Raw genomic sequence first — 18945 nt, 5'->3', positions numbered from 1 at the left:
TTTATCTGTCTCGGTTCATTAGCCTGCCACTAACCTACCACAACAGTTCAAAAGTAGACCTCAAAGAAGTACACACACACACACACACACACACACACACACACGCGCGCGCGCACACACACACATGCAGTAAGACACACTAAAATTCATTTATAAACAGCTGTGAAAGGCCACCAAACTAGCTTCATTATGTCTGTGGCCAAGGATCAGTTCCAGCGCTATCTGTTTTCTTCATTGGAGAGTTCTGAAATAGCTCCAAGACCATTCAAATTTGTGGAGATCCACTGAACCAGATACCTGAAAACAATGTTCTTCACTGTCTACTGAATACGCTTGGGCAGCCTCCTGATCCATTGCAAAGTCTTAAATAATCTCTGTAACACTTTTTTAAAGTATTAAAAATACCTGTCACCAAGGCACAGTGATGCTCAGGAAGCTGAGGCTATTGGAACATGAATCTGAGGTTAGCCTGGACCATGATACAATGAGACTCTATCTTAATCATGAATAAATTAACTAAATTATAATTCAAGATAATTATTCTTAGATAATATCCCTTGAATGTTGTTATTTTATCTTTAATTTTGCAGCTCATCTTACCTGGATTGTGAAGTATTTCAGTCTTCTCTTGGATAAGTGTCAGGACGAATAGGCTACTATTGTTAAATAATGTAGTGACTTAAAAACATACAGTGAAATGTTAATTGGAAGTGACTGAAAGCATATTTTGAGGGTCCGTGTGTCTCTAAAATTACACATACATACTCAATTGACAAATTCCTCCATTTAATAATTTCTTTTCCTCTAGTATAAGAAGATGGGAGCTAATTTTATTTATACAATATAATGAGAAACCTAGAAAAAGACTGTAATATATATATAATTTCAAATGAGAAGTGTGGAGTTATTCTATCAGAGAACCCTTATTTTGGAGAATATAAATCTTATTTTCAGTCTTGCTGGTGTTTTGGTGGTGATGGTTGGTTGGGTGTTTAATAAAAATAAAGTGAGTGCCTATTCCTCTGCAGGGAACAGTCTGGTAACTCTGTTGTGTCACCTCTTCAACTCCCATGGACTCATCCACCATTTCAAGCTTGACATGGTGACCTTACACAGGTTTTTGGGTAAGTCTTTTTTCATGCATGTCCCTATTCAACCACAGGAATAAGGACAATGCATAACTCATTGGTTGTAAGCATCTAGGAGCTGAACAAAGGACTCAACAGATATGACATGGGGGAGACCCACGAGGAGGCCTCAGCCCTGCACAGACAGCAACAAGACAACCAAGGAATGCTGGGAATAGAAGAGATAGTCTTCCCTGGGGAATACAACAGCAGGTTATATTTGTGTATCTAGGAATGTGTGTGCGTGTGTGTGTGTGTGTGTGTGTGTGTGTGTGTGTGAGAGAGAGAGAGAGTGTGTGTGTATGTGTGTGTGAGAGAGTGTGTGTGTGTATGTGTGTGTGTGTATGTGAGAGTGTGTGTGTATGAGTGTGTGTGTGAGAGTGTATGGTGTGTGTATATGGTAGTGTGGTGTGGTGTGTGTATATGGTGTGTATGTATGTGTACACGTGTGTAGTGTGTTGTGTGTGTTGTGTGTGTATGTGTGTGGTGTGTGTGTATGTGTGTGTGAGAAAGTGTGAGTGTGTGTGTGAGTATGAGTGTATGTGTGAGAGTGTATGGTGTGTGTATTTGTGTGGTGTGGTGTGTGTATATGGTGTGTGTATTTGTGTATGTGTGTGAGTGCATATGTTGTATGTGTATGTGTGGTGTGTGTGTGTGTGCATGTGTGCAAATTTGAGAAAGCAAGGAAAAGATAGGGGTTTGGAGGGAGAAAGGGAAGTAGAAAATTAAAATACATGATAGAAAAAGGCCTCAAGTTAACCTTAAAAGATTTAATCTTAATTTTTTAAATATAACTTATCTGTCCTAAGTCATTGATGAATTGTTAGCTTAATGTGTTGTGCTTACAATACATTAAGGATCTATAAAGAAAACTACCAAGGATAAACAGATGTCAAGCAAATTCTGATAAGTCCTCGTACTAATAGAATCCCAATGAGATAATGATGATCCCAACACGGTTTGCTGAAAATCCTTAAAATGAATTATAGCTCCGATTTCTATTCCACCACTATGGGCGGAATGCTTCAGGTAAATCACTTCTAACTGTTTGAAGAAACCCACAAGTTGGACATTATTATCACCACTCGTTACACAGTTATAGAAAACAACTACTTCCCCAAGGCTAATGACTAGTAAGTGACAGACCTCAGATCGCACACAGTTTGAAGCCCACCATCTTTACACACACCGCCAAGGCCAGACTGCTGCCATCAGCCTTTCTCTAAAAGCAGCCCAGTTCCTCTTTGGTTCTATAAATGTTCTTATTTATCTCCCCATATGAATTCTCCAAGGTAGATTCCTAGTCACCTGATTGCTTGCTTCTGCCACTTAGCGCAGGTCTAGTTCAAGCCACACTTGTCATGTGACTAGTACCATGAACGCTAAAGCTGGCTCAGTGCCATCAGGAGGGAGACAGAAGCAGCATAGGCCACCAGGGTTACAGGCCGCTCACCTCTCCTGCATCCTCTTTCGAGGACTGCAGGTCTTAATACGTGGATCATTCAAAGGCAGCGACACTTGGACGCGGGGCATTGTTATAAGAAAGTTGAGGATTGTGGTCAAGTGATTTGCACACCACAGACTAAGTGTCAGAGCTGGAGTTTACATATGATCTGAACCAAACCCATTGAATAAAACAGTACATGCAGCAGAGCAGAGACACGAGTAACCAGCCCCAACCTGGCTCCTTTCCAGAAACACAGACAACCTCAGGCTGATTGCATTCTAATTGCTTGAGCAAAGTATGGTCATGAAAAGGGCCAAATCATTTTGATTGGTCTGAAGAGAAACAGATTCCCTGTACATATGTGTGCCCCCGGAACATGTAAGAAATACAGCCTTGGCATCCGAGGTAGCAGCAGAATCTGGAGCCAGGTTTGCAGCAATGCTAAAAGAATAGGGCTGTGGTAAGTCTGGACATTCTATACGTGCTGGATATACTTCATCCCCAGCATTGACTTGGTTATACGCTGAAGTGGGTTTTGGCTTCTTCTGTAAGTGGCAAACCAAACTGCATTGCCTTTCATTGGACTTGGTACCCTAAACCCCGCCTTGCACTGGAGGGACATGAAAGATGAATCCTTGAATAGGGGGACGTGAACCAGGGAGGCCCCGCCCCATTTGGCTCAGTGAAGCCCTGTCACAGCTACCTGCCAGAGGCCTAGATCTGTTTTGATGACTTTGTTATTCAAGTGGTAATCCAATCACTGGACAGCAGGAATCCAAGACACCGGGACTCTGAAAAAAGGCATCATTACCGCACATTATTAATAAATGGACACAGACTTGGATAACTGAAAGATGGTGTGAAATACAGTCGTCCTTTTCCCTCTATGTTTATTTCTCCGGTGAAGGAGAGCCTTCCTGAGATGCCAGAAAGGGGTGATTTATAGAAGAGGTGAGAAGCCACGAGAGCTACACAAGTGCTTCTGGCCTTTCTCTCCCCTTCCTCCCCACTTCAAACAGCCAAGATGTGTTGGGAGGCTTGCAAGCCATCTTCTTCAAAGGATTCCTTAGGCAATGCGCTTTAGAAACTCTGATACTTTTAAGCAAAAAGACCCTCAAATGAGTCTTACCTACTATGTCATTCTTACTTTGATATTAGCTGACTTAGCCTTCTATTTCCTCCTAGTTATGGTTCAGGAAGATTACCACGGCCACAACCCGTACCACAATGCTGTTCATGCAGCTGACGTCACCCAGGCCATGCACTGTTACTTGAAGGAGCCAAAGGTAAGGCAAGACCTAGTTGCCTCCGAGAAGCCCAGTCGGCATATTGCTAAGCACCAGTGTTAGGGATCCTTCACAGTAGGAGTGCAGAATATTTATACTAACGTTTTCAGAGTCAGCTCTGAAAATCTTACCACATCCATGAGAAGAGATGTGGATTTTCCAAGATTTCCTTCCATAGTTTATTGATTTTCTCAAGACTGCATGAAGCCAGAAAAATATCCCAACCTACCTCTTGTGTGTGTGTGTGTGTATGTATGTGTGTGTTTGTGTGTGTGTACAGATATATATATATATGTATATGCACTTTTGCAATGGACTTTTCCCACAAAGACTGCCACACTGTGCACAACTGGAAAGGCCTTCCCAGCCCGTGGTTTTTGATCAATAAATGGGATCAGAAGCTCCAGTTTCAAGTCTAATTTCTACTTGGCCAGTGGGAACTTTTGATTCAGAATCCATGAAAATCTGTGACTGTCCAACACCTCTCGGCAAGCATTCAATGGACCAACCCAGAGTCAGAGAATAAAGGCACGGTGACAGTGTAGTGCAGTGGGTGACAGTGTAGTGCAGTGGGTGACAGTGTAGTGCAGTGGGTGACGGCGTAGTGCAGTGGGTGACAGCGTAGTGCAGTGGGTGACGGTGTAGTGCAGTGGGTGACGGCGTAGTGCAGTGGGTGACGGCGTAGTGTAGTGGGTGACGGCGTAGTGCAGTGGGTGACGGCGTAGTGCAGTGGGTGACGGTGTAGTGCAGTGAGTGACAACATAGTGCAGTGGGTGACAACATAGTGCAGTGGGTGACAGTGTAGTGCAGTGGGTGACGGTGTAGTGCAGTGGGTGACGGTGTAGTGCAGTGGGTGACGGTGTAGTGCAGTGGGTGACAGTGTAGTGCAGTGGGTGACAGTGTAGTGCAGTGGGTGACGGTGTAGTGCAGTGGGTGACGGTGTAGTGCAGTGGGTGACAGTGTAGTGCAGTGGGTGACGGTGTAGTGCAGTGGGTGACGGTGTAGTGCAGTGGGTGACAGTGTAGTGCAGTGGGTGACGGCGTAATGCAGTGGGTGACGGTGTAGTGCAGTGGATGACAACATAGTGCAGTGGGTGACGGTGTAGTGCAGTGGGTGACGGTGTAGTGCAGTAGGTAATGGTGTAGTGCAGTGGGTGACGGCGTAGAGCAGTGGGTGATGGTGTAGTGCAGTGGGTGACGGTGTAGTGCAGTGGGTGACAACATAGTGCAGTGGGTATCACGATCGAGGCGTCTCCTTGCCATCTCCTCACTAACAAGAACCTGCTTAGCTCCATCAATTTCAATCATTCACTCAATACACAGACACTTCAACATGAGCCACTAAAAGCAAAGGTATCCCGGGATGTACACCAAAGGCCTTTTCGGTCTCCAAACAGTCCACAAATTACAGCATATATCTCTGCCTTTTGAACTAGACTTCCCATTTTCCTGTTCATTTTCCTGGTTGGCAAAAGTTTAAAGAGTCTCATACATTTCCCCCACCCTTTATTCCATGTTGAGGAAGTATGCAAATTTTGCAATTCAACCTACTTCTTTCAAAGAAGTGGCAGAGATATACATTAGTTAAAACACTCCAGGGCTGGGGCTAAATTCAGTGGTAACCTCACAAAGCATGCGAGAGGCACTAGGCCCAATCCCTAATACAGGCTTTTAAAAATGGATTAAGGTTGGAGAGATGGCTCAGCGGTTAAGAGCACTGACTGCTCTTCCAGAGGTCCTAGGTTTAAATCCCAGCAACCACATGGTGGCTTCACAACCATCTGTAATGGGATCTGATGCCCTCTTCTGGTGTCTCTGCAGACAGCTACAGTTTATTTATGTGTCATAAATAAATAAATCTTTAAAAGAAATTTAAGGGCAGGCAAGTTAGATACTCAGTAGGTAAAAAGCTCTTGTCACAAAAGCCTGACAATCTAAGTTTGGTCCCCAGATCCCAAAGTGGAAGGTCACAAACATACCATGGAATGCACAGGCCTGTACATACATACATACATACATACATACACACACACACACACACACACACACAGAGAGAGAGAGAGAGAGAGAGAGAGAGAGAGAGAGAGAGAGAGGTGTTTGAAGAGAGGGAGAATAGTAATATTTTTAAATAAATGTTTTAAACAAAGAAACGTGAATAATTCTAACTTGTCTCTCTAGTTGTAACTTACTCTCTCTAAGTCAGGCTGGTTTCATGGCTTCTCCTGCCCATCAGTCATCAGTATAGCTCACAGACTGTAGCACTGCAGCAGCAAGGCTTGTTAGCAGGAGGAGAGAGAACACCCCTTGTGTTTGCCCACTTGCCTTCCACACCCTTCTTACTCCTGCAGCCCTTGGTGCCTGCTGCCTCACTGGCTGCCTCAGAGGGCGGAGGTCTGGCTAACAGGCTGAAGAGTATTTCATTCTGTTTGCTTTAGACACATCAAATGCCCTTCTATTGGCAGACAGCAATCAATCTCCGGATTTTATTTTATTTTTTAACAGTTGGCGAGCTTCCTCACACCTCTGGACATCATGCTTGGACTATTGGCTGCAGCAGCTCATGACGTGGACCACCCAGGGGTGAACCAGCCATTTTTGATCAAAACTAACCACCACCTTGCCAACTTGTATCAGGTAAAAGAGAAAAAAAAGTTAAAAATGAAAAGGCATATGAGGAGTCAGTTGCCTTAAGTACACAGCTTGGACCTTCTTCTTGCCCTGAAAGATGGCCCTCACTGAAGGCCAGCAGAAGTGAACCACATCTAAAGGTCATGGTGTGATCTTCAGAGCTAGGCTATCCCCTGAAGAAAGCTAAAATGATGTACAAAGATATCCAAAAAACTCGGTTTGTTCCAAAGCAGCTTTGAAATTGTCCTAAGTCAACAGGATCCATGAACCTACCCTCTCATGGCTTCAAGTATGTTTCTCCATGGAGACTGTCACATCCCTAGTTGTCAGCGGATGCTGGATCTTGCACATCTTAAATATCTATTGCCCACGTGCAGTTCTAATTCAGATTTGAGTCTCTGGACCCATTTCTAAACTTCACTGGCCTTGGAGTAAAAGGTATGTTAAAAGATAAGAGGTGTGTTCTGTTGTTCTGAAATAGCTCCCCAGTATGATTGGCTGGCCTAAAGGACTCTTACCAGTGAAATCATTTAAGATATTAAGTCCTATATTACTACTGTCAGTATATTCTTAACTTTCTGGTTTGTTGTTGTTTGTTTTGAGGTAAGGTTTCACACAAGCCAGACCAGCCTCAAATGTAACTATGTTGCTCAAGCTGGTCTCAAATTCTCAATCCTCGATCCTTGGCTTCTCAAGTGCTAGGATTTCAGCCATACTGATGTGAGTGTTCAGTGTAATTCATACGAGGGAGTCTTCTATCCCAACTTTGGATTTTGTTTTAACTGTATGATTTTTTTAAAAAGGCACTCTTGATAGATGGTCATATAACAGCAGCTCCATTAAGCAAGAGTTTTTAGCTCGGAGTTTATTTATTTCCGACAAAGCACCAGTGGAATGTGAAGAAAAGCGTGTCTCCATCCAAGCGCACAGATAGGAATTAGCATTCTGAGGTCTAGGGTCCATCCGGCTTCAAGCTTGCTGTTGGATATCCTAGGCAATCAGCCAGGACTTTCAGATTCAAGTGGTGGTAGTGGTGGTGGTGGTGGTGGTGTTTTATGGTGAGCTTAAAAATAAACCAAAAAGCTGGGCAGAGGCAGGAGGATCCCTGTGAGTTCAAAGTCAGCTTGGTTTCAAACAAGTTCCAGGATAGCCAGGACAATAGAGAGAGACCCTGTCTGAAACAAAACAAAAAGAAACAAAAACAAAATGAAACATCTCATAAAACAAAAAAATGTCAAATATTAATAACAACGAGTTAGGTTCTCACCGGTAATTAATAAAAACAGAATCTCAAAACAGATATTCCCATATGGTTCAGCTACTGAAGACTTTCTCAAAATAATAAACTCTTTTTGTTTTGGGTTTGTTTGCTTGTTTTCCAAGGTAAGGTTTCTCTGTGTAGCCCTGGCTGTCCTGGAATTTGCTCTATAGAGCAGGCTGGCCTCAAACACAGAGGTCCTCCTGCCTCTGCCTCCTGAGTGCTGGGATTGAAGGCGCGTGCCACCACCACCCAGCTATAATAAATTGTTTACTCAAACTTTTAGGAGTATAGGTCATGTTTAATAATTTTTATGTTGATCTCTTTATTAAAAGCAAATATTTTAATACAGTCAACTTTCCAGGATTTTCAATGCAATATGTAGTCTCGTATGTTCTTAACTGGTGACTTTTTATTAATACAGCAGTGGGGAACCTAGGAATTCAAAAAAGAATGACATACCCTCCGCCCTAAACATTAGTTCAAATTCAAGGGCTCACCATATGACTTATCCTAACGAAATTATAGTCTGAAAGGGGTTTGAAGAGCTAACTAAAGAACACAAACAGGTGACTTTTTTTTAAAGATTTTTACTTGGTGCAGTAAAGTGAGCTAATGCTCTCTCCAGGGGACACAGCAATCTAGACTGTGTGGTCTGATCCCAACAGGAAAAAAGAAGGAGACTGGACAGGGACAATTTGGAAGAGCACTCAAAAACACTGAACAAGATACATATACAAATAAACACAGAACAATACATTCGCTTACACATTTAATCAACATGAGTACTGCAGAGGAGAGGAGCCATGATTTATGTGGCTGTGAGAACACCCTGTGCGTGACTTCATTGCAGTCCAGACTGACTGTAAATAAAGTGTAAGACAGCCTCCTCTCCTCCCTCTGCTGTCCTCCTCCTTCAGTTCTGATAAAGATGGTGGCCTGCCTTTACCCGGAGAGAAGGTGAGGGCCAGGGCAGCTGGAGTGGAGGCGGGGTCAGCAGAGGGCACCCTCTCATGTCTGCAGTCTAGACCAGATTGGCAAGCTGACTTGCCAACCAGGGTCAATGTGCAGACGCTGTAAGCACTCCCGCCAAGTGCCTCCCTCAGAGGGAAAGCAGTCGTATGTCAAGGAAGGTAGACAAGAGGGACGGAAACATGTGAGGAAAGCCCCAGCACCAACATTACTCATCATCATACACAGAGCCACAGACAGGCTCAGTGACCTGCAAAGTATATGCACCAGATTTAGGAATGGTTGCCACAGTCACAAAGAGAGTCGTTTCCAGTTTAATTTAAAATGCACTTCCTCTTGATAGATTTTAACTCTGCATTAACTCTAGACAGATCTCTACGTGGACAATATAATGATTACATCTTCCATAAACTTAACAATTATCTCATTCTGTGATACTTAGCAGACGTGCAGGTGGTCTGCCTAGCCATTTCCTACAGGCAATTGAGGTGTGGGTTAACAACTTAAACTCCACTTAGTTAGTTAGTTAGTTAGTTAGTTAGTTAGTTAGTTAGTTGTTGGAGACATTGTTTCTCTGTGCAGCCCTAGCTGTCCTGAAACTCACTTTGTATAAACTTAGACCAGACTGGCCTCAAACTCACAGAGATCCTTGCTGCCCGAGTTCTGGGATTTAAGGCATGCACCCCCACTGCCCAGCCTCCTTTTTATTTTAAATGACTGAATTACATGCACCAGGCTAATAGACCAGGAGGGACAGTCTCTATGGCTGCTCCTCAAAAATGTGATTAGAAAGATTATTCATACCCTTATCATTTCTGCAGGATGAAAGGTATTCTGGGTAGAGTATTAAACTCTGTTTGGGCAGATAGCATGAATGAGGGCAGGATGTCAAGAAGCCATAAAGCGGGGCCAGAGGTTTGTCAACGACCAAGATCTTATTTTGAACTCAAGATGCTCCTCTTCCTCTGAGACACCCAGATGAGGCCCTTGGGGCGTCTCCAAGGAGACCGTTTGGTTTGTTAGGCGAGAGCCAGGCAGAAACTGTTATTTCCAGAGTCATTTCGTGAGCAATTAAGAATGAAAACACAAACCACATTTGCGCTGTTGTTTTTCTTCCTGTATCCTCTAGATTTAAAAGTGGGGAAACATCTGATTTCTGTGGATACCAGACTCTCAGTTTATCAACATCACTCTAAGTATTTTCATCAAAGAAAGCATCCAGTAAATAGAATGGGAAAAGCCAGCCACAGTGGCTCAGGCCTGCGATCCCAGCTACCCAAGGAGACGAAGGCAGCAGGGCTGCAGATTCAAGGCCAGCCTGGGCGATTTAGAGAGACCTCCCCATCTCAAAATATTAAGGAAAAGGAAAACTGGGGCTATAGCTCAGCTGTAGAGAGATTGCCTACCTGCACAAGACTCCAGATTCAAGTCCCATTACCACAAAAAGAAAGGAAGGAAGGAAGGAAGGAAGGAAGGAAGGAAGGAAGGAAGGAAGGAAGGAAAGAAGGAAAAAAGGAAAGAAGGAAAGAAGGAAAAGGAAAGGAGAGGAAAAAGGAAAAGGAAGGGAAGGGAAGGGAAGGGAAGGGAAGGGAAGGGAAGGGAAGGGAAGGGAAGGGAAGGGAAGGGAAGGGAAGGGAAGGGAAGGGAAGGGAAGCCACCTTGCATAGCAGCAACTCAGCTGCCAGATACTCTTGGCCAGCAGCCTCTTGATTTAATTTGAAAGCCTGTGTTGGTGGGTTTATTAAATGCCAGCAATCAAATAGATTGTTTTGTCTCTGGGACATACCATAGTTGTTTTGCCTTCAATGTGGTAAGGGTGTTGTTTTTCCGGATTAAAATTCTAATAGACCTTGTGGCCACAAAGGTGGAATTTTATTCCTTCAACACAAAGATGAAGATTAGTCTTGGGCTCAGGGGATGGTTTATTTGGTTGGAATGCAAGCACGAGGACCAGCATTTGAATCCCCAGCACCCACACGAGAGCTGGTTCTAACCCCAGAACAGGGGGAAGCAGAAGGGTACTAGAGACTCTCTGCCACTCTCATGGAAACTGCCAGCTCTGGGCTCAGGGAGAGATCCTGTCTCAAAAACAAGGTGTAAAGCATGAGAGGAAGATGCCCAAGGTCAGTCAGTAAGCTCTAGATGCATATGCGCAGAAGACTACCTTACATACACACACACACACACACACACACACACAAAATAAGAAATAAATAAATAATTTTTAAAAGCTTATTCTAAAACTGCAAATGTGTGTATTCAAATCTGAGATGTGAATCCATATTGCCACTGGGACAATGTGAAATTGCTGAACTAACCCTTCTCCAGGGCAGATGGATCGCTGCCTCTTGTATTTTCCCAGACTAGCTAGGGTATCAGGGGACATGAGGGTGGGGTCATCCTATCAGATGTTCACAGCCCACGACCAGGTCTGAACTTTGTCTTCTTCCTCCCAGTCTGCACGGCTGCTCTGGTTCCAGGGACAAGCCATCGTCATCTCTGACAGTTCCCTGGGAATACTAGTGACTGGTCTGATGCTCACCCTTGCTTTTCCCTAGTTCAGGACGTAGACATCTTCCTGCCTCCGTGTAGCCACATTACTGGGTCCAAACCAGGAACATCTTTGAAATTAAAATTTCAGATTATAGCCCTATATTTTTTTTGCAGAGAATTATGGTAGTGTTATAATAGATTTCACAGATAAAAATATATGACATTAAACTAAAATTCTGGGGATGGACTAGTGAGTAAGTGCACTCACTGTGTGAACATTAGAACCCGAGTGTTTGAATTCCTACCACTGTGTGAAAAGCTGGGTGTGGCAATACAGGAATCTAACCCTAGCACTGGGGTTAGGAAGGAGGCAGAGGCAGGAGACTCTCTGGAGCTTGCTGACCACCAATCTAGCTCCAGGCTCAGAGGAACAGCCTTCTTGGAACAAGACAGACAACAATAAAGAGAAATATCCAGTGTCCTTCTCTGGCCTCCACATGGACAGGTGCACACAGCACACACAGATACACACACACACACACACACACACACACACACACACGCACAGAAGCACACACACATACAGGCACACATACACACACACACATACACACACACACATATACAGGTACACACATACATACACAGGCACATGCCACACACACACACACACAGAAGCACACACACATACAGGCACACATACACTCATACACAAACATACACACACACATACACAAACACACACACATACACAAACACACACACATACACAAACACACATATACACAAACACACACACATACACAAACACACACACATACACACACACACAGAAGCACACACACATACAGGCACACATACACACACAGGCACACACAGGCACGCACATGCAGACACACACACACACATACACACACACACAGAAGCACACACACATACAGGCACACATACACACACAGGCACACACAGGCACGCACATGCAGACACACACACACACACACACATAAAAATCAGTAAATAATAAAACTCTATAAGGAATAGACTAAAAAAATGGAAGGTCCGGGCTGGTAGTTTAGCTCAGAGGTAGAGCAAATGCCTAGCGTGTCATAGGTGAGGTCTTGGGATCAAGTCTCGCAATCAAGAAAGGAGAGAAAACAACAGTAACAGTGGTCAATCTCTGATTTAAAATTTCTGGCTTAACTAATACATTATTCATGTGCTTTTTTTTTCAAGGAGAAATGAACAGGCATTAAGAGTAAATGGTGTTTTGATTCCATGAATACATTTAATATGCAAAAATATGGTGCTGAAATGCTAATGTTTACAAATAAAGCAGGGCATAACTGAATGGCTTACATTTTTAGATATCAATTCTGAAAAGAAAGGGCAATATTAAATCTAATTACAGGTATCTGTGAGCTTCTATAGCTCGATACAGCAGCACAGAGAAAACTCTTAGGATCCAACAAGAACCATGTGCATAGTCCCAGGTTTTAATGCTGCAGGCATGAGTTGAAGATGCTCCTTGGCCAGTCACCAACAGGGTGCCAGCCTCACAGGTCATTCTACCTGAGGTCAGAACATCCAGGGGCTCCTTGAAGGTTAAATGCGACTAAACGAAGTGCTTGGCCCAAAGGCGCTGCTTGGTGTACCCCTTCTCTTTACCGCCCTTCATTTCTTACCGTCTTGAAGGCAGATGAGTGGCGCTGGCCCTACACCATCCTGACCAAACCGTTGTTGGTATAAGACACTGCCCACACGAGTCTGTTTGCCATCAGACACTCTTTCACTGGTGCCAGGCTCCCAGCCTTTCACTCTCCTCTCAGTCCCTCGGTACTCCTATCCAAATAACACTTCGCCAGCAAACTTCCAAAGTTTCCTCATAGTCCATCTGCAGGAGATCGTTAATGAAGATGTTAAGTCAGGCTGGCATACAAAACACTGCCGAAGGCCAGCCTCCTGACCCTCCTGCTCCTCCAACAGAGATGTAGTGCCATTTGTCATTAGGTCTTGTTACAATTTTTTTGGCCCCCTGAAGAACTCATGTGAGGTAGCTCGTGTCTATATCTGTCTGACTTAGTCTGGCAAGTGAGCTCATGAGCGACCGAGTTAAATGTCACTGCAGGAAGGAACATCTGTTACTCTACACTAACCTATCGCTCTCCCTGCTCATAAATCTTTACAATCAGAACCAATTAGTCTAGCACGTTACTTTTAACAAACATTCTCTTTTGTTGAGTGTGGCTTATGCCCAAAAGGAAACAATAGACCAGTGGAGGAAAGTAATAAAATTCCATCACTGGTTCAAACATGGTCAAGTGGTAAATAAAAATAACTTGGCAAGAGGAGGCAATTGCAATACACGATCTCTCCCAGGATGGGCTTAAAGAAGAGTCTTGAGAAGCTCATCACAACAGAATCCTGGAGAGATGTCAGAAGCAAGAATAGGTGTATTTTCCCTGAACTGTGTTTGTGTCTGTGTGTGTGAGATTGTGTGTGTGAGTGCGTGAGAGTGTATGTGAGTATGTGTATGTGTGTGTGAGTGTGTGTGTGTATGTGTATATGTGTGTGAGTGTGAGTGCGTGTATATGTGTGAGAGTGTGTGTATGAGAGAGTGTGTGAGTGTGTGTATGTGTGTGTGAGAGTGTGTGTATGTGTGTGAGTGTGAGTGCGTGTATATGTGTGAGAGTGTGTGTGTGAGAGTGTGTGTGAGAGTGAATATGTGAGAGTGTGTGAGTGTGTGTATGTGTGTGTGAGTGTGTGTATGTGTGTGAGTGTGTGTGTGTGAGAGTGTGTGTGAGTGTATGAGTGTGTATGAGAGAATGAGTGTGTGAATGTGTGTGTGTGAGTGTGTGTCAGTATATGTATGAGTATGAGTGTGTGTGTGAGAGTGTGTTTGTGAGTGTGTGTGTGAGTGTGTGAGAGTGTGCATGAGTGTGTGTGAGTGTATGAGTGTGGGAGCGTGTGTGTGAGTGTGTGTGAGTATGTGTATGAGTGTGTGAGTATGTGTGAGTATGTGTATGAGTATGTGAGTGTGTGTGTGTGAGAGAGTGTGTTTGTGAGTGTGTGTGTGAGTGTGTGTGTGTATATTTGTGAATGAGTGTGTGTGTATGTTTGTGTGAGAGTGTGTGTGTGTATGTGTGAGTGTTTTAGGGGACCCTGGATTGTGTCACTCACAGGGACTCTCTTTCCATTTGCTAAAAACAAGTTGGGGACTATACGATTTGTTTGGATCTGGTTAGGTTGTGTTTTTTCTTTTTTGCTAGTTATCTGGGAAACAAAATCTCAATTGAGGAAATGCCTCCATCAGATTGGCCTGTAGGCGAGTCTTTAGGGCATTTGCTGATTAATGATCAATGTGTAAGAGCCCAGCTCACTTGGGGCCAGTGCTATTCCTGGGCACATGGTCCTAAGTGAGCTGAGAAAATCCGCTAAGCAAGCCACAGGGAGCAAGCTAATAAGCAGCATTCTATGGCCTCCTCTTCAGGTCCTGCCTCCAGGTTCTTGCTCTGCGTCCCCTCAGTGAAGGACTGCAAGTTGTAAAATAAAATAAACCCTTTCCTCCCAGTTACGTCTTGTCATCGTCTTCACCACAGTAAGAGGAAGTGAAAAGAACAATGGTTATCCTTGCTCTGTCCCTTCCTATTTTCTAAACGGTGGTAAAATGCACCATCTCAGCCACTCTGAAAAGTGGGATTCAGTCTATTGAGTGCAGCTAGAGCTTGCTCCCCTGGCTTGCTTAGCCAACTTTCTTAGCTCACCCAGGACCATGTGCCCAGGGGTGGCACTGCCCCCAAGTGAGCTGGGTCCTTCCCCATCAGTCAATGACCAAGAGCATCTATAATGATACCCAGCCACCATGACCCCATTTCTCTAGAACATCTTATAAAATTCTGTCTTCATTCAGCAAGAGTTTCCATCCTCTGTCCCTCCCATCCCGCCAGCCACCGGCCCTCATTCTGTCTCTACAACTGTCACTGTATAAGTCACCTCATGTAAATACAATTGAACAGTTTTCTTTAACTTTTAAATAATGTTATCTTTTACATTTTTTAATGAAGTTAAAATTACTCTTAAAATAGTACAGAGGTCAGGCTTGGTGGTATACACCTATAATCCCAGAACTCAGCAGGCCAAGGCAGGAAGATTGATAGTTAAAGGCTAGCCTGGGCTACATGTTAGCTTTAAGGATAGCCTATAAATTCTGTGACTCTGTTTTAGGAAAACCAAAAACAGAAAGAAAAAGAAAAACTTCCACTAACAGTAAGTTCAAGGGAGAAGCCAGACATAACCGATGTTCCCCAAAAGTGAGATTTATCAAAGTAACTGGACAAGGGAGCAACCATCAATTTCATTTCACAGACTTCAGAGGCTAAATGTCAAGATTCTCATCATGGAGGTAGTCAAAGCTATCCCCTTAATAGCAGTTCTTGAACCTTAGTGCACATAAAAATTCATTCCTGGTGGCTGCAGAGATGGCTCAGTAGGTAAGAGCTCATATCACTCTTGCAGAAGACACACAAGTCCTAACAGTAGAATCCAATGGCTTACAACTACCAGTACTCCAGCTCCAGGAGATCTAATGTCCTCTATGACCTCCAAAGATACCTGAATTCATGTGTGTGTGTGTGTGTGTGTGTGTGTGTGTGTGTGTGTGTGTAATATATGTGTGTGTGTGTATAATATATGTGTGTGTGTGTGTGTGTGTCTCCAAAAATAGAATCTTTTTGTAAACCTATCCAATAACCAAAACAATCTGAAGTCTGGATGTGTTGCCAAGGGCCATGGGAATCTGGGTATAGGAGGATCTTATCAGCTAAGGTCAGCACAGCAGATTACACTGGAAATCGTGACAACCGCCTATGCTCGGTTTAGTCAAGCAATCTCGGATGAAGTCAGAACTGTAGAGTGCTGACACCTATTATGACCAGTCCCAACTGCTTCACTCTGCTCTTCTAACATGCAGGGTCACCTGAGTGAGCTGTAGAAAAGCAGGGACAGCGGCTCATGTTATCATGACATGACATGAATCAGTCAACCTAGACTCCAAGGGACCCTGCACCCCAAACGTCACTGCAGCCTGAGGAGGAGGCTGAGGGCTTTTCACTTTGGTTTTCATATTGGCTGTCCCCAAGGTGCGCTCAACTGTGAAAGATGGTTATCTAATTCTTGTCCTCTTTACAGCCTGTGTTTTCTCTCCTTCTAGAACATGTCCGTACTGGAGAATCACCACTGGCGGTCTACAATCGGCATGCTTCGGGAATCAAGGCTCCTTGCTCATTTGCCAAAGGAAATGACGTAAGTGCTCTAGAGACGAAGCAGATTGATGTGCACACGGTAAAGATCAGGGCGTGCCAGGACGCTGCATCAGTAGCGGGGAGCCCGCTGCTGGGTTTCCTGGATTGTCCAACCGGGTACGGAAACCTAGAAAACAGAATCTCTGTGCACTTTGAAAAGGCCTCAGACGGCCTCTGATCCAAAGTCGGAGGAAAGGATCATAAATAGCCCTCGACTTTTACACCCCTCAGCAACAAGGCTCCACTTTGCCAAATTCCTGTCCCTTGTGTTAGCAAAACCGTCCTCCCGTTTAGATACAAAGAATAAATATTTGTCAAGAAAAAACATAGGAATTTGCAAACTAGATTAAGGACTAGTCCTGCTTTATCGTTGCCAGTCTCCAGACAAAGTAGGAGTTGGAAATATTTGGTTAAGCTGTGTGTAACCCATTACTATATTTCTAGCAATATGAAAGTTGAGGCAGGAGGATTACTGTGAGAATGAGGGTAGCCTAGGCTACAGAGAAAAACTCTCCAAAAAATAAATAAATAAGACAAAATAAGTTAAATGGATTTGTCAACTGACTTGACCAGACATTTTTTTTTTGTCATTAATCTAATTAATGTCTTTGGGGTTTTGTTTGTTTGTTTGGTAGTCTTTTTATTTTTTTCCAAGACAGGGCTTCTCTGTGCAGCCCTGACTTTCCAGGAACTTACCCTCTAGACCAGGATGGCCTTAAACTCAGAGATCCTCCTGCCTCTGCCTCCCAGGCACTTGAATTAAAAGCGCACACCACCATGCCCGGCTCTCTTTTGCCTTGTAAACAGAAAACAATACTTTTCACAGTCTTCTGTTTGCCTGGCCTGAATCTTACTCATTTTTCTCATGGCCCCAGCTTAGCCAAAACACTGCTTTACACACCACCATGAACTCTGATCTTTTTATGGAAATGTCCAGGACTTAGGAGAGTGAGGCTAGTGACAGAATTGGCCATTGTCTTACAAACAGCGGGGGCTTGAGGTCCAGGTCAGAGTGATAGATGTTCTGCTATAGGGTAGGCAGTGTTCTCTGAACTCCTACGTTTTCTCCAGGACCTCTGTGCATTTCACCTGTAGCCCCAGCTCTGGAAGCAATGCTCCGCTTACAGGAGGGACTGGGCTCTTTTCAACCCTCTGGAAATTAAAAAACAATTAACGTAAAGAAAACAGAAAGGAAGGAGGTCGGACAGAAAAAATATAATGAGGAAGAATTGGGGAAGAAGCAGCAAAGGAGCCAGTGCGACCAACCTTCCCCGAACCGTCCCACTGACCTCCGCTGTCACAGTTAGGACCTCACACTCACACTCACACTCAGGCCCACTGAAATACCGCTTACCACTGAGCCACAGTACCTTTGTGAGATTCTGTGTTACCAATTGCTGTGGCTAGAAGGCTAATCGTTACACAGTAATGATCGGTGAACAGACTTTATCAGGAAATTTACATTCATCAGTCACTAACTTTTCTACCCTCAAGGAGGTCACTTAAGGTTATTTTTTACAAATGGCTTACATTTTACTTTCTAGCCTAATAGTGAGCCTTTACTAAAAATGCTTTTCTATGTCATCCAAGGAATTACTGAAAGTTATTGCGTTATTTGTCAATATTGTATCCAAATAGACATAAATTATTCACTATTGTTTGGAAATTAGGTGGTTTCCAAATTATTCCATTATAAATAACATTTTTTATTTTTATAATAAAAGAAAAGGAAAAGGAAACATAAAACTAGTGTTACATTGTGCTTGACACAGTAATCCACCAATATCTGTCTGATGAAAGCTTTAAACTAGTTCTCAGTGAGTTTTCAAGGTGCCCATCAAATGTTTTGATTCTAATTTTACTTGTAGTTTGTGGGAAAGTATTAGAAATTCCAGGGCACGGTCTCTACCTGCCTTAGACAGTCTTGGATGAAAGACACACACAGTATTTCTATATTTAAACATGTCTTAGGCAGCACAACAGTTGGACAATTGCCTACCCTCCATGTTATTAGAATCTACCTTCCTATCTGTCACCCAAGTTATTATTATTAGGTTTCATCTGGGCTGCTCTGAGCTCTGATTGGCCAGCCCACACAGCCACGTTTTTACGGCTCAGTTAACGCATGGCGGCTCTCTTCTCTCCTCTCCTCTCTGTCCTTCTGTTATTCTATAGTGACTTCTATCTTTTTTTCTATATGGCATTCGCCCTTAGCCTGTGAAAACCTCACCCCCACCTATGCCTCTTCTCCTCTGCTATTGGCTGATAGCATTTTTATTCACCAATCAGAATTAACTCGGGGGTGGGGTCCCAGGGGCTATGTGTAGACTCTAGGTTTGATCATTGCCATAGACAGCAAAAGGCAAAGCCTCGACAATTCCAATCCCCCTTTCAGTCCAATAACAACATGGAGGGTAGACAGCTCTGCCCAGCTCCTA

General features: G+C 43.7%; 1 protein-coding gene across 3 annotated transcripts in view; it reads left to right on the top strand.

The window, feature by feature from the left end:
- Nucleotides 1-18945, top strand: part of Pde7b (phosphodiesterase 7B) — a gene marked incomplete at its 5' end in the record, with an annotated part of 314454 nt that overhangs the window by 275367 nt on the left and 20142 nt on the right. For all 3 annotated transcript variants that reach the window (NM_080894.3, NM_001444232.1, NM_001444231.1), the window contains 4 exon segments: nucleotides 1029-1124; nucleotides 3760-3860; nucleotides 6362-6493; nucleotides 16417-16508. In NM_080894.3, coding sequence (NP_543170.1) covers nucleotides 1029-1124; nucleotides 3760-3860; nucleotides 6362-6493; nucleotides 16417-16508 — 421 coding nt within the window.

This window comes from Rattus norvegicus, chromosome 1 (assembly GCF_021556685.1).
Source record: "Rattus norvegicus strain SHRSP/BbbUtx chromosome 1, alternate assembly SHRSP_T2T, whole genome shotgun sequence".
NCBI lineage: Eukaryota > Metazoa > Chordata > Mammalia > Rodentia > Muridae > Rattus > Rattus norvegicus.
This window is presented reverse-complemented; position numbering and strand designations above follow the sequence as displayed.